The sequence below is a fragment of the Pseudoliparis swirei genome, chromosome 18 (genome assembly GCF_029220125.1).
Source record: "Pseudoliparis swirei isolate HS2019 ecotype Mariana Trench chromosome 18, NWPU_hadal_v1, whole genome shotgun sequence".
Classification (NCBI taxonomy): domain Eukaryota; kingdom Metazoa; phylum Chordata; class Actinopteri; order Perciformes; family Liparidae; genus Pseudoliparis; species Pseudoliparis swirei.
The window spans coordinates 18031236-18048459 of record NC_079405.1 but is presented as its reverse complement, the minus strand read 5'-3'; the positions used below and the strand labels follow the sequence as shown (position 1 = coordinate 18048459).

Here is a 17224-nt window from a genome sequence, read left to right as displayed (position 1 = left end):
GAGTCAGCAAATTACAAAAAAGAAAAAAGTCTGATAGATTTAGGGGGGGGACTATGCCCATTTTCAAAATACATAACAAATATTCCTGTGGTCTAAAATAGTCCAAAGAGATTAGTAAACATTAACTCTCCCAAATCCCCAAACTGTAATAATAAAAATTTTCGAATTTGAATCTAAAACCGAGGCAAACATAGTTATAGTTACATAAATGTCCTTCCTGAACCCATTTGATAACAGATAAGAAACAACAGCAAGGTGAAGCAGATTTGATGAACAAGGAAGCAATAGATGTCCCACCACCATTGCTATACATTGATGGCGACAACACATGGAAAGATAGCTCTTTCAGTTTTAATAATTATCTTTGTCATTATCTTTTTAAACAGTTACTTAAGATTAGAAACACAACATTATCTCTAACTGTCCGTAACTGTCATTATTGGGTGAACCTTGATAAATAAATTATCTTAATACTTTCACATACAATTGGAACATGGGAAGTTTTCCACTCTTCCTTTTACTTTTACATCTCAGAGACAGAAAAAGATACCAGCATCAGCCTCTCACTTTCCATCAAGCAAACCGCTAAAACATATGATGAGCAGGTCAATTCAATGTTGTTTGCAAAGATCAGGTTAACCAAGTTACGATGGCTCCAAGGCAGCATATCCCATGAAGACACAAGTCAAATGTCAGGAGGAGAATAACAATCAGCTTAGTTTATTTAGGTGACGTGGGTGTAAAGATGGCGGAGGAACTCTCCCCTGGTGGCTGCGTCTCCAGGGAAAACCGCCTGGCAGAACTCACAAACATGAGACTGCAACACCACATCTGACATCAGTAACCCGGCAGATGGATTCAGCAAGTCTCTCGGTAGGGAGGGACTGTCTGTCGAAGGCATCTGACACAAACAGAGAGGACAAGACTTTGAGTTTTTTGAGGAAGAACAAGGTAAAAAAAATCCATGAACAGATTTGGGATTCCCTCACCACCACCGCTGGGATTTTAGTCCATTTAAGACACCTACCCCCACTGTGTGCTTTGTCCTGTCTCTGCTCTGATGATCTGTGTTCCCCGGATGATTTGAGACACTGGAAGATGCTCCTTGCCACCCCATGAAGTCCAAGCTTAACAGTGGTGCAACCATTTGCTCCAACGGCCCGTCTTCCATTTCATGACGAGGCACATCCACACAGAGTTTAGACATGTCTTCAGCGAGGAGATTAGAAAAAGTCCCCACATTTGGAGAGAGACGATCAACGCCACGCTGTGGTGCAGTGTTGCGTACTGTGAATGTCAGTTGGGGAGGCCTTACATTGAGAGATGTAGGGAGTTCTTGGGTACACTGGACAGGGATGGACATCATATCACTCAGCTCTCCATTAGGAACAGTGGCAGCTGCAGACAGAAAGTTGTAGGTGTGATAAATGAATCATAGCTGAATTGTTTATGAGAATTGGAATTACTTTGAAAAAATGTGTGTGTATATATATATACATATGAACCTTGCTTTTTTTGCAGAGCGGTCGTGAGTTGATGTAGCAGAGCTGCCTGTCTCAGGCAAAGTGACCTCAACTGAAGAAACTGCTGGTACAGCTCACTGTACGCTTCCTCCATCTCACCAGCTCAGGGATCTGCAGCTAGTAAAACTAGGAAAGTACATTTAAATAATACACTGACTCAGTATACAGATTGGTGGCATATGAGGAACAAGACTAAGAGTTTACAGCTAATCTCACAGCTCGGCTGACTCAGGAGTACAGATGAGCTAAATGTAACGTCAGCATGAAAACTGCGCTCGGCAACAACCAATCGACTTGTGACTCCTTCACTTCGAGCGAATCACTCGAGAAAATCCAGACTGTTTGCTGTCCTGGCTCCTCATTGGTGGAATGAGCTCCCCACTGACATCAGGACAGCAGAAAGTCTCCTACATCTTCCGCCGAAAACTAAAAACTAGGGCTGTCAGCGTTAACGCGTTAATCTATGCGATTAATTTGGCCGCGTTAACGCACTAAAATATTTTAACGCAACTTTGTTTACTTCCAGTGTTCGTTGAAGTTTTTACACTCCTCTGAGTGTCAAACCGCGGCAGTACGGTTTAACACTGTTTCCGTTTTTAAAACAATTATTTCTCCGCGAAAATAAGCAGGAGAAATCAGTTTAAACTCGTGGATGAATCAGTCGGGTTTCCTCCTGCGCCTCCTTCCTCCCGTCTCCCCCTCTGATACTCAGAGGAACGGGGGGGCGACGTGTCGTGTGACGCGGCGCGGAAAGAACTCGTCACTCGAAACCTTCAACGTGATTTGTCAATCCGTTTGTCTGTTAACATTTTGCGAAAAAAACAACCAATGAACACTCAGTAAATCACAAAGGACCTCCCACCACACAGGTGAGGCTCATTAGCAACCTGTCAGTCAGAGAAGACAGAGAACACGGCACCAGGACAACTGTGCTTCATTATATAGAGCTGAGATTGTTCTGGAATGTTTGATGTATAACACGTGGGTATGTGTCACATGAAAACGCCTTTAAAAGGTGAATTTAAATTTTTTTGTAAAATGGAGAACATGACCCCAGACTCCAGAGGGTTAACGGGACATATTTGAATGTCAGTTAGTTTACCAAGGCCACTGGTTCTGCTGCTGTTCAATGTTAAAGATGACAGGACCAATGGGGTCGTCTCAATATACTTCTTTTTTTTTACTTATCTGGATGTTTCACTGAAGAAACAATTTATCATCCACAATATTAAATACCTCGCTGGCACTATATAGGTAGGAGCCTCTTTGAAAACACAGCTCTGTGTGAAGTGTTGTCTTTAAAAAGAAGAAAACAAACTTTTAATCGCGATTAATGAATTTCAAAATGTGCGATTAATTAGTTAATTTGTTTTAATCGATTGACAGCCCTACTAAAAACACATCTTTTCCGACTATCTGGATTTAAAAAACAGATTAGCACTTATGGTACTTTTGTAGTTTGACTTTCTTGAAGAAATGTTACTTTCTGGATTATTGTTGTTCTGAGTTTGTACTCTTGGTTGAATGCACTTATTGTAAGTCACTTTGGGTAAAGCGTCTGCTAAATGAAATGTAATGTAATGTAACATTCTCAAAATGATCACGATAAGGAAATATTTTCCAGAGTCACCATCTTAACCCTGTAAGACCCCTAGTTGTAATATTACAACGTCACTTTTATCTCTCTAAAAAACACATTTGCAAAAACGTTTTTTGGGGAAAGACCATATTTACATAGTCAATGGGTCCTATTGTCTTGCCTTGCAATGCCATTGGATTGTAAATGTGTATATAGGTGTGGCCATAAGGCCATGAACTCACTCTACCTGCAAACTTTCCCGGAAGCACATCTCCTTGTTTCATTCAACTGGATATATCAACATTGAAGTAAGAGAATCTCTCAGCTGGAGGATGACAACCAGCAGCTTTCCCAAACCGCAGAGAGAAGCGCTAAAAAGTGCGATGAACTACATCGGGCGGTCGCAGATGCCGCTAATAGAGACAGGCGCCAGAATCTACGGCTCATCGGCCTAAGGGAGAAGCTCGACAGCGTTAAGCCATCAGAATGTGTGAGGAAGATCAGATCGGAGGTTCTGGGGGTCGAACTGGACGGAGCGCAACTGCAACGAGTGCACCGAACACCGGTCCCAATGCCCGAGGAAGGTCGGCCACCCAGGCCGATAATTATTAGATTTCTGAGCTTTCTGGAGCGGGAGCGAGTGTTGGCTGCTGCGAGGGAGAAGTATAGAAGCAAGAAGGATATCATCTGGGAAGGCTGTAAACTGTCTTTCTTCCCCGACATGACCAAGGAGACGGCGGAGAAGAGAAGAAAGTTCAACGAAGTGAGAAGCCGGCTACACCAGCTGGATGTGCGCTTCACTCTCGCTTACCCAGCAGAGCTGCGCTTTTCATGGAGGGGGAAAAGAATGAAGTTCGCAGATCACCGAGAAGCAATGGACTTTCTGGACAAGGAAGAGATGGAAAAGCGGAATTAAAGAACACCTGTCTGACAGGACGGCAGCGCGCTGACGAGCCGCAGGAGATGAGGTATTGGATTATTCTCGCTACAGTCCAGGACAAGCCCTAATCACAGTGAGTATATGAGTGTGCGCACTCTTACTGGATACAGGGCAGTGACTCCTCACTTGGGTTTGAAGTTGGGGAGGAGCATACTATATTTGTTTCCTTCTTTCAAATCTTAAGTTTCATCGACGGGTTGTTAAAATACTGCTGAAGTGAAGTGCTGTCAACAGGCTATGCGGGAATGAACAGTACACAAGGCAGCTAAGAACCAAAACAAAGTAAGGGGTTTGGGGGTGGGGGATTCCTGATGGTGACCTCTTCAAGGTGCCCCATGGTCCATTTTGGTGGTGGATCTCTTCCGAGTGAGAGTGTGTGGGAATAAGGTTGTGTTATGTGTGGTTGTTTTTTGTTATGTGTTATTGTTTACGTGGGTTTTGATATGCAGCTGGGTGGCACCACTTTTTTTGTTTTTGTTTTGTTTTGTCCTTTTTGCTTTCTGCTCTCATGTGTCAGCCATCATCTCGATATGGAAAGTGTAAAACCATACGTTAATCTATGGCTAGGGGTCTGAAAATAGTGTCCTGGAATGTAAATGGGCTAAAAAATCCCATAAAAAGGAAAAAATGCTTATTATATCTAAAATCCCAACAAGCCGATGTGGCTTTTATACAAGAGACTCACTTGATCAATTCAGAGGCAGCTAAATTGAGGCGAGACTGGGTTGGCCAGGCATACTATTGTTCATACTCTAGTAAAAATGGAGTGGCTATTTTGGTACACAAAAAGCTAAATTTCCAATTATTAAGAGAAGAAAAGGATATGGAAGGAAGAATGATATGTTTGGAAGCAAAAATTGATGGAATCAAAATAAATCTATGTAATATATATGCCCCGAACGTTGAAGACCCAGAATTTCTTCATGAAGTCAATAAATCAGTGGGGAACATAGTTGATGGGCACACAATCATAGCTGGAGATTTTAATCAAGTTTTGGATGGGGCTTTAGACAAAACAACTCCTTTATTTAATATGCCAAAAGACAGACTGGCAATTCAATTACTGATGAAGGATCTCGGACTGACAGATATATGGAGGCTTGTCAACCCAAGAGAAAGGGAATATACCTTCTACTCTCATAGACACAAGTCTCATTCCAGGTTTGATTATTTTTTGATAAGCAAGGATCTGGTTGAAAGTGTCTCAGACTGCTCAATAGGAACCATAGCATTGACCGATCATGCAGCAGTCCAGCTAGAATTAGTAATGGAACCAGACCGAGTAAGGAAAAACCGATGGAGGATGAACATATCTCTTTTCCAGGATCCAGGATTTAGCAATTTAATGATAGAGGAACTTGACAATTTCTTTCTGTGGAACACTGGTTCAACAGATAAAGTTGGAACAGTATGGGAGGCCTCCAAAGCTTATATAAGGGGGGAAATAATAGCTTATTCCAGTCGTTAAAATTTTAAGTGATCTAGAATCTCAACTCAAAGATTTAGAAAAAACCCTGTCCACAAGTCACACTGATTTACTGCTTAAACAATGGTGTGACCTCAAATTTAAATTAAATGAAATATATAATAAAAAAGCACAGTATGCCCTATTTAGGCTAAAAAGTCATTTCTATGAGAGTGGTGAAAAATCTGGGAAATTATTAGCCAGACAACTCAAACAAAAAGAGGCAAGTTATGCTATACCAGCGGTTAAAAATGAAATGGGGGAACTGATGACAAATACAAAGGAAATCAATAGGTTATTTGCAAGTTTTTATAGTGAACTCTATAAATCGGAGGCTGATCCAGAAGTGGATGATTATGAGACATTCTTCTCTAAAATAAACCTCTCAGAGACAGTGGCGTCCCTAGGCTAAAAAACCCGGGGCTAAAGCCCCGGATGTTTTTTCATTAGCCCCGAATGTTTTCAACCAAAAAAAAAAAAGATTTGGTACACAAGTGGTTAACACCTCCAGGTCGCACGTGACGTCATTCACCCAAAACAGCGGAGTCAGACTGGCAGCAGGCGCACGTAACAGCAAGCTGCTGTCTGAGAGTGTTTCTATGTCTACACATTTCGCTGCTTCACTCTTCTGGGCTAAGCCCAGCGCCGCCGCTCCCATAACGCGCATCGCTCTGCCGTGATACGCGCCGACACATCCGCGCACACAGGTGAGCACACTCTCACTCTCACCCCCCCGTCGACAACGCTCGCACTGGCTAAGCCCCGGATATATCCAAATCCTAGAGACGCGCCTGCTCAGAGATATCAATGGATCAGAAAAACTGTTTGGACAACCCCATAACAGTAGAAGAGGTCAAGTCTGCTATCGCTCTCATGAAGCCTGGAAAATCACCTGGGCTAGATGGCTTTCCCGCCGAATATTATAAAAACTATGTCGATAAATTGGCTCCCATCCTGACAACGGTTTATGAGGAATCATTCTCATTGGGAGAGCTACCAGGAACATATAACGAAGCCCTGATATCTTTAATTGTTAAAAAAGATAAAGATCCGACCGAAGCAGGAAGTTATAGACCTGTGAGCTTAATTAATGTAGACTGCAAAATCCTAACAAATTTTTAGCAATGAGGCTAGAAGATATTCTACCACGCTTAATACATTCTGATCAAGTAGGATTTATAAAGGGAAGATCATCTGCAGACAACGTCAGACGTCTGCTACATCTTATACAGCTTAATCAGGGGGAAACCACTCCCATAGCTGCATTCTCCTTGGATGCCCAAAAGGCATTTGATAGGGTGGAGTGGAACTTTTTGCGATATACTCTTAAACGATTTGGGTTTGGGGAAACATTTGTTAAATGGGTAAACGTAATTTATTCAAATCCACGAGCAGCAGTGATGACAAATGGAATGATATCCCCCTTTTTTAATTTAGAGCGAGGTACCAAACAGGGAGACCCCCTACTCTTCACACTATTCTTAGAGCCTTTGGCTATTGCAATAAGGACAGAGGCGGGTATTAACCCTCCTGTTGCCTTCGGGTCAATTTGACCCCATTCAATGTTTAACCCTCCTGTTACCTTTATATTTACTGACATATTTTACCCTTGGGGTCAATTTGACCCCAGCAATTAAAACCTCCAGGAAATTATTAGAATTAATATTGTTTTCCAAGTTTAAGTGTGAGGTACTTTATGTTTGTTTGTTGACTACCTAAATAGCCCTTTAAATATATAAAAAAAGTTGCTATTTCTTATATGTTTGACACAGTGAAAAACAGCCTGGGGTCAAATTGACCCAAAGGTAACAGGAGGGTTAAGGGGGTCGTACAAGGGGAAGAGGAACATAAAATGTTTATGTATGCAGACGATATTTTATTATTGATCAAGGATCCTTTGATGTCAATCCCTAATGATTTATCCACAATTGAGTCCTTCTCAAAAATATCAGGTTACAAAATAAATTGGCAAAAGTCTGAATGCATGCCGATATCAAGAGGATCCATTCTATCAACGGTTGATTCATCCCAGTTTAAATGGATCCCAAGGGGACTAAAATATTTGGGTATTAGGCTGTGCTCGGATATAGAAAATATAATCTCTATTAATATGCTTCCTTTAATACAAAAAATTAGGACTAACTTTGACAAATGGAAAGTGTTAAATCTTACCTTATGGGGAAAGATTAATATCATTAAGATGGTGGTCGCTCCACAATTTAATTACAGCTCTATGATGATACCAGTAACCATCTCCAAGGAGATCTTTAAACAATATAACCAGCTTTGTGAAACATTTTTATGGAACAACAAAACGCCTAGAATTAGTATGAAAAAGCTCTGGGCCTCAAGAGATAATGGGGGATTGGCTCTTCCAAATATGGAATTATATAGCATAGCATTCGAAATACATAAAATTGCATGGCACTGGGCAAATTATGAATCCAATCCGGCATGGGTAAAGATGGAAGGGGAATTAGCCTTTCCACTCCAGGTTATGGACTTGCTATCTCAGAAACACAAAGGAAACCGACCAAAAAAATCTAGTAGTACAACACTCCAAGTGGGCATGGGCAAGGGCACATAAGATTCTGGGGATTTCTCAATATAAACAAAGCTATTCCTCCACTTGGAATAACCCTCACATCTGCTTAGGGAAAAAAGTATTTATATGGGATACATGGCTGGCAAAAGGAGTACATGTCATCAAAGATCTCTACAGAGATGGCTCATTTAAATCATTTGAGGACCTTAAAAAACGTATAATTTAGATGAGAAGGGGGATTTCTGGAAGTATTTACAGTTGAGGAGTAGCATGGGGGCTGGGTTCGGACTGAAAATAGAAAAGAAAGAAGAGAATAAGATTCAGGACTTCCTAAATGCTTCCCGTACCCAACAATCTGCCTCAATATTTTATCGAAAATTGGCGAATATTCAAGTTGGAATGTGCGATGGACTGAGACTAGTATGGCAAAAAGATCTTCGGACTGAGATTAGGGGAGATGTATGGCAAGAAATAATATCAAATGTAGGCTGGGCTACAAGGGATGCAAGAAGCAAGTTTACTCACTATAAAATTGTACACAGATATTATTTTACACCTTTGAAACTGTATAAAATGGGATTGAGGCAAGATCATAATTGTTGGAAATGTAATATAGAAATGGGCACTTTTCTACATGATATGTGGGAGTGCTCCAATGTGTGACCTTTATGGAAGGCAGTACTAAAGACATTAGAAGGGTGGCTCAAGCGGCCTTTACCAGAATCCCCACAACTGTGTTTATTAGGGGACACATCACTGGTGCCACCAGGCCTCACCAAAGCAGAGATTAGACCAGGGGTGGGCAAACTTTTTGACCTGCGGGCCACATTCGGTTCTAAAATGTGACAGAGGGGCCGGGCCAGGAGCATTTGGACACGCAATGTAATTTATTAAACCTGGAGATTGCATCTGTTTTTTATACATTTCAATTTCAGGTGCAAAGTTAAAGTAATCAACATTTACTGGAAAGAGATCAATGGAATCACTTTCAACATTCAAAACAAAGTATTACCCAACGAAATACTCAAGCTCAATAATTTCTAATTGTTTTAAACCCCGCAAAATAATGGACGGATTGCCCTGAGAGATAGACTGAATTAAATATCCTGCCTGCAGCAGAAACTAGAAAGGGGTCTTTAAAGTGAGGGCGATGTGCGGCGTCATCTGGTCAGCATGTGTATGAACCCGTCACAGACTGACAGCGCTTTACTCGAGAAAATATGACCCTAAAGCTGACAATTGAAGTTCGATTTTTAAAAATTATTCATATCTCTACTGAAAACACACCTTTACTCATGTGGACTAACTGTTTTGGTGTTTGAAATTGGTTTACCAAAGGTCATAGGTTCACAAAAGCAGTGAAATATCTGAATACAATGCTAGATACATGTAATTGCACCTGTCCATCCTGGAGAGGGATCCTCCTGTTGTTCCTGATCCGATGTTAGGTCAAAGGTCAGGGATGTCTATATGCACAGATTGTAAAGCACTCCGAGACAAATTTGTAATTTGTGAAATTGGGCTCTACAAATAAACTGAATTGAATAAATGAGGAAAACCAAATTTTGTATTAACGTTTTTTTTGTAAAAATGATGTGGTCTGTCACACATTCACCAAAATGATAAAGATGGGACTGAGAAATGACTTCATATTGCAGATAAAGTTTCATGGGGTGTGTGCAAATAAAAAATGACCATTACATTTATTTTTTTAATAAATATGTATTGTACATAAAAATAAAAATAAATCTACATTATATACATGTTGTGAAATAGAAAACAGAACACAACTATTGACTATTTACAATATGGCTTCACTATAATAACATCATGTCATCGTGTCACGAGACCTCTCTGCTGGCCGGGCAGGTGGAGCTGCAGGCTGCGCTGCAGGCTGCGCTGCAGGCTGCGCTGCAGGCTGCGCTGCAGGCTGCGCTGCAGGCTGCGCTGCAGGCGCTGGTGAATCCTCTCTGTAAAATACAAGACTAGTCAGCACCGCGCGCACGTTACCGACACCGGGACGGACACCGTGACACGTAACGTGTAGTAAAGACTCTTACCCGGTCAAAGTGGACCTCTTCTGGCTGCGTGTTTCTCCTCGTGGCTCTGCAGCTCCTCCAGGCTCCGCGCTGCTCGCCAAAATCACTGTGGCTGTTTCTAAATGAGTCTCACCTGTGTGGTGGGCGGGTCCTTTGTGATTTACTGAGTGTTCATTGGTTGTTTTCTTTTCGCAAAATGTTGACAGACAAACGGATTGACAAATCACGGTGAAGGGTTTTGTGTGACGAGTTCTTTCCGCGCCAACGCACACCGGAAGTAAACAAAGTCGCGATTTGGACAAGTTCGGCGGGCCGGATTAAAAAGCCTAACGGGCCGGATGTGGCCCGCGGGCCGTAGTTTGCCCATGTCTGGATTAGACTGTCACTAACAGGCTTCATGGTGGCAGCAAGGCTTATCCTGAGAAACTGGAAGAGCCCACATACGGCCACGCTCACAGACTGGCTCAGACTCATGACGGAGACGGCTGCTTTTGAAAGTATGATTGCCAGGGTGAAGAACAGTTCAAGCCAAACTGACCAAGCATGGAAAAGTCTGATGGCTTTCATTACAAATGAGAGGAGGAGTCAAATACTCAGGGGTAAGATTTGGATTTTGAGGGGATTGCAAATACAGATGCAGGGTGGTGTATACACACTTACAAGTAAAAGATAATTAAGGGGGTGCCGGGATTGTTTTTTGTTGTTGTTTTTTATTGTTGTTGTTGTTTGTGTTTTGTTTTGGAGGAGGGGAGGGTATGTGTGTGTATATATGTGTGTGTATGTATGAGTGTGTATATGTATGTGTGTATATGTATGTCTGTGTGTGTGTATGGGTATGTATATGGGTGTATATATATGTTTATGTTTGACATTTTTGTACTTGTTTTATGTTTATATCACTAAACAAATAAAAAAAATTGATGAAAAAAAAACAAAACAAAAAAACATTGAAGTAAGTAAATTCCATGAAATATTTTTTTGGGTGATTGTAAGAATATGTAGTTCATGTAAATACTAAGTTATTGTGGAATTAATGCATCACATTAGATTTTCAGCTTGTTATGTCATTGTTGTAATTTTACAACGTTGGGTGAAAATGGTAGCTAAAATAGCATGTGCACCTTGCACACTACATGGAGACATTCCACTTCTCGGATGTTCAGATACAGGATAAATACTTACAGAAATATAATGTATTTGATGATTCACACTTTACAAAAGGGTTATTTGTTATAATTTTAAGTTTAGACCAGATTTGAATAATTCTAAATGGGTTAGGGTAACCCAAACCCTATGTTATTTCTATGTTCGCAGTGAGATATAGTCAACTGTTTTTTATCTGGACTTTGTTGGTTTGCCCAAATATCTCCTTGTTACACAAGCCAGATAATGTGTGTAGAATGCTTTGGAGGATGGTTGTTCAGGGACAAGTGTAAATGTTTTGGAATGTGGGAGTTGCATGTATTTTGCATTGGTCAGGGAGAGGTGTAAATGTTTTGGAATGTGGGGGTTGCATTTATAATGCATTGTTCAGGGAGAGGTGTAAATGTTCTGGAATATGGGGATGTAAGAGTTCTGGGGGGGTTGTATTTTCCTTTTGTAAATGTAAGTAGAGAGCACATTAGGCTAGCCAGACAGTATTGTGTGCCATCAGTGGAGTGTATTGCCTGAATAGGATTAATTTGCATTGGAATTAGTTATACTTGAACATTCTCTAACTATTGTTTCCATTTCAGAATTCCACCAGCAAGGAGAGCTTTCTTCAGTATCCAGGATGTCATTGAGGCTGTCCAAAATGGAGAGAGCGATGTTGAGATGGAATCAGACACCAGGAACTGCTTTTGGGACTACCATTGCAAGTAAACAATGGACACTGATTCTTTGAAGTTTTCATTCTGTTTTGTATAACATTTTATCCAGTTTTTATCTTTTTTAAATAAATTATGATTCATAAAAATATGACTGTTGGGTGATTATTATTAATGAAATGTACTGTAGTGCTATGTAAGCATTCACACTCCAAATTAACTATTAGTTGTTTTGTGTATTTGTTCTGACAGTTTGAGAGCAAATGCTGAAATTCTGCTACCAACTAGGCCCAACGTTGCAATATTACAACGTTTCCCTAAAAACTTACAAAAATATATATTTTTAATTAATCCTTCATTATCTGCATCAGAAGACTCTTACAACATCATCTGACTTCAAAAAAAAAAGATTTAGATATTATTTATATGTTTGGGTCTTATTAATAAGCACTTTCACAGCAGCCATTTTCACGCGTCGTTGCAGGGTAAACACAGATGTAATTAATAACAATAATTATGGCTCTGTTCCATTTAAGTGGGCCGGTGCACTGGTACTGTGCTTGCAGGCTCACTGGAATGACGGTGACACACTAAATATGGGGACCATAGTTAATTTGATCAACGTATCATTATCACAATATATGTGAAATAGTACTATAACCTGCTTACACACACTTCACATTGTATTCATATCGTATTCAGTTGTATTCAATTATTTTATTTATTCAATCAACAGCTAAGTTGGTAGAGCAGATTGTGCTTTATTCACAAAGTTGCCACTTCGATGCTCAGCTCCTACTGTCTGCATGTTAAAGTGTCCTTAACTGAGACACTGAACCACAAGTTGCTCCCCGGGCCCATTCCATTGAGCTAATGGAAAATGTTAACCAAGAGGAAGTGGCTCTTGCAAACAGGGAAATGAAAATCCTTAGCATAAGAACAGCATACATTTTTTTAGAGTGGTAAATATAAGTATTTTAGCTAAGATTTAAAATAGGGAAAGGTCAGGCTCTGTTTTTGTGCTGTGCTATTTTTTTAAGATTTAAAAATATTGGACTACCAGTGATTTTGTACTCACATTGCTCCACAATGTCCCTCCATCTTTGCTTTTAAAGGGTTTTAATGAGGAGTGTCAGAAGAAGATAGAATATAGAGGGGCAGAATGAAGAAGGTGTTTCATGTTTGCTATCCTAGGCATTTAGAAAAGGCATAATCTCTATCGACAATATTTAACAAAAACTAGAGAGCAACAGCAATTCTCTCCATAAAATGTGTGTTTTAGGCTATGGCTGCAGCCTAACAAAACAATATTGATAGTATATTTTAAGAGGCATGAAAAGGTTATAAATGTAATTATGTATTAGTGGCAACATTTGAAAGTAAAAGTACTAATAATGTAGAGCTTGAGCACAGAAAAAATACTATTATCTATTTTAATAGTACATTGATTATTTTTGACACAGTGTGTAAGCAACATTTTTCTGCAGTAGTTGGTTCCGGTGCATTAAATTAATGATTTATACTTTTTTTGTTTAATCTCTACAAAGGCGGCATATTTATGGTATGTTTCTCCATTTAGGGTTTCGATGCTTGCTCGGTTTAGTTTAGCCTATACTTGTGTACCTGGGCAGGTGGGCGATTTTAATTAATTAGTTAGTGAGTTAGTTAGATAGTAATCCTGCTAGGGGAAATTGTTTTGCTACAGCAGCATTTATACATACAAGTAAAGCGATATTAAATATTAAAATGCACAATTTGTAAAAAGAAAAGAGAATAGAATAATATTAAATTAACTAACAAAACTATATTGCAAAGATGTAACCAAACAAGCAAACACCAGTGTATCAGTTTTATAGTTGAGTGGTTGATCAGATGATGCTGAGAAGGTCAAATCTAATTCACTTGAACGCAGAGGGGTATTCAAATCACAGATGAGATGTGTTCACCTTTCTTTCAGGAAACATTTGTTATTAATTGTGAATTGTAGCCGATGTGGATTTTATATAGACACATTTGGTTTATATTTGCAGCAATTGTTTAAAAAATGCGATAATTCATTACACGGCCTCATCTCTGGCCAAAGAGATCTGCCAAGCAGCATATTCTCAAATAATGCATCACCAGTAGTGGACTGCGGTCAACTCAGCCGACACTCGGATCTCCGTGGTCAACTCAGCCGACACTTACATTTCTGTGCACCTATAGACTGATGTTGACGGTACACGCATTCGATCGGGAGCGCGCGAGGGTTTTGATAAAGTTAGCGGCAGGATTCACGTGACACAACATCCGGTTTTACAAAGTTAGCGGAAAGAACTACGTGAAACAACATCCGTTTTTCAAAATAAGATGTCGACAAATCACACACTAGCATACAAGTAAACAATTAACTGATTTTGAATCTTTATAGATCGTTTCTGATTTTGAATCTTTATAGATCGTTTCTGAGATTTAGCTTAAATTATGCAAACATTAAAACTTTTTTACTGTACCAAGGAAGAGTTTATAAAAATAAAAGTCAGACTTTTGTATGTTAAAAAATTCCTGTATATAGATTTCCCCAAGAGTTCCATGAAATGAATGATGCAGCTGTGTTCAAGACAGTCCTGACTGCCATTATCCTGGGAATCAGACATATCTACGGTCCCAATTGGTTTTGAGGAAAAACATATATAAAGCACTTCAAACATTAAAGAAATGACCGATTTCTTTAAACATTTAGGACTTTTAATTTGAAATATCTCCCAATTGGGACCGTAGATATGTCTGATTCCCAGGATAATGGAAGTCAGGATTGTCCTGAACACAGCTGCATCAGTCAATGCCGGGGTTTTTGAGGAAAAACATATATAAAGCACTTCAAACATTAAAGAAATAACCGATTTCTTTAAACATTTAGGACATTTAATTTGAAATATCTCCCAATTGGGACCGTAGATATGTCTGATTCCCAGGATAATGGCAGTCAGGACTGTCTTGAACACAGCTGCATCATTCATTTCATGGAACTCTTGGGGAAATCTATATACAGGAATTTTTTAACATACAAAAGTCTGACTTTTATTTTTATAAACTCTTCCTTGATACAGTAAAAAAGTTTTAATGTTAGCATAATTTAAGCTAAATCTCAGAAACGATCTATAAAGATTCAAAATCAGTTAATTGTTTACTTGTATGCTAGTGTATGATTTGTCGACATCTTATTTTGAAAAACGGATGTTGTTTCACGTAGTTCTTTCCGCTAACTTTGCAAAACCGGATGTTGTGTCACGTGAATCCTTCCGCTAACTTTATCAAAACCCTCGCGCGCTCCCGATCGAATGCGTTTACCGTCAACATCAGTCTATAGGTGCACATAAATTTAAGTGTCGGCTGAGTTGACCAAGGAGATCCGAGTGTCGGCTGAGTTGACCGCAGTAGTAGTGGCCGGTATAGAAATGTCTCTTTTGTTTCCTTCCTTTTTTCCAACTCCCATAGGAGTGTTGCATCTCCTTCGCTACTTTGTTTGTTGATACATATTTTATACACAATCAGATTCAAAACGAGTAACTTTCTTGGCTATGTCTGACCGCACGTGAATCGTAGTTGTGCTATATTATCTGTAATAAATAAAGAGTGACACTTTTACCTTGTTTGCTCTGTTTCACTGGAAAAATGCAAAACTCAAACCGTAATTCCTGTACTTACCCTACAAGTTCCAAACAGGAAGTACAGACGTAGTTACTGATGATGAGGAGGATACACCTTCCTCTGACCAGACTGAACAAGGTCCGTATTTTACTCTGATGACGTCTCAACTCAAACACGAGTTCATCTGCGTCAAACACAAGCAAACATGCTACAAAATACTTCCTGTTTAACTGCCTTCAAAATAAAAGGCTAAAACTTTCATGGACATGCGCCAAACTTGTCAACACAAGCTGCACCATTGAGAAGAGTCTGTTCTATGGAAGCCCGTTTCCGATACTGTGGGGGGGGGGGGGGGGAATTGGGATCCTGTTAGTCAATAATGAGATAGTATCTCATTATTATGAAATACTATCTCACTAATATCTCATTATTTTTGACTTACTATCTGATAATAATGAGATACTATCTCATTATGTTTACTAACTATCTCATAATAATGAGATACTATCTCATAATGTCAACTTTCTATCTCAAAATAATAAGATACTATCTCATAATTATGAGATAGTATCTCATAATTTTGAGATAGTAAGTCCGAGTAGAGTTACAGAGACATTGCTCTCCATGACAATCTAGTCATGTTTGGTCTTTGGGTATTCACTGTATATGCGTGTGTGGCATTTTGAGTGTTCAGTCATGTGTTCACTGTATCTGATATTGATTTAAAATAGACCAACATTAAGTCAGCAGTCCTGTGGGTGGTAGACTGCAATACCATTCTTCCACATAAGAGGAGCAGCAGTGTTTTGCCCTCAATGTCAACCCCTGACAGCTGAGCTCACAGCAGCACCTTGTGATCTCATGAGGGGTGCCAGCTCCCTTTGCTTCAGACTGGTTATGTAACTAATGTGAAGTATGGACAGCCTTCATCTGTCTGATACTGGGTTTGGTCTTTGTCAAGTCGCTTCGCCTCATAAGGATCCCTTTGTGTCATTGCCTTATTTTTAGCTGAAATAATACAGACACTAATTTGCAGTATTTGCTTTCTTATTATCGCCTTGTTGTGTTGTTAAATATTTTATCTGCTTGATAACCTGTAGTGATAATGCCTAATCTCCATTGATTTTTTAATTCTGAGTGACTATGACCAAGTAACTAACATATACAACACTTTGATTTAAAGTGCAATTTTGTTGTATGAAATAATTATTAATATTACATATTCTTACTGTTACTTAAATACAGGATATGTGTATAGAGGTATATTCACTCTATTGGGATCAAAAGTCTTTTTTTAGATGAATGTAGATTGCTAATCTTTCATATATGAGGAACTGATAAGGAACACAGGTTATAGAGCGTATTCACGTGACGTCAGCATCTCAATCGCGCCATCTTGGGGTCCACTTATTAAATGTCAGAAGAAGTTGACCTATCGTGTCCGCTGTTTGATTATGCGAGAGCCCAGCAACCTCATGTCCTTCTGCATTACCAAAGAAAGATTTCAGCGGTTGGAATTGAATATTCGCAACGCTTTTTTACCTGATTTCACTCGCTTAACACTATATGTGGTTAATTCGCTGCTTACCCCTAGTTACCAGCACATAGCCCGGTCACATTCCTGTAAAACAGTTTTAATTTCCGCTATCGACCATGGGACATCAACAACTATTTCTGCGTAATACTTGCTGTGGA

The 17224-nt window shown here is 39.6% G+C and overlaps 1 protein-coding gene across 1 annotated transcript; it reads right to left on the bottom strand.

Moving 5' to 3' along the window:
- Positions 1–692: 692 nt before the first annotated feature.
- On the bottom strand, positions 693–15728 carry zgc:113184 (uncharacterized protein LOC553745 homolog). Its single transcript, XM_056438480.1, has 4 exons — positions 15587–15728; positions 1506–1649; positions 1028–1398; positions 693–901 (listed from the first exon to the last, which is right to left on the bottom strand). The coding sequence occupies exons 2-4, from the start codon at positions 1615–1617 to the stop codon at positions 725–727; spliced, it is 660 nt and encodes a 219-aa protein (XP_056294455.1). The 5' UTR covers positions 1618–1649; positions 15587–15728; the 3' UTR covers positions 693–724.
- Between the last annotated feature and the right edge of the window lie 1496 nt (positions 15729–17224).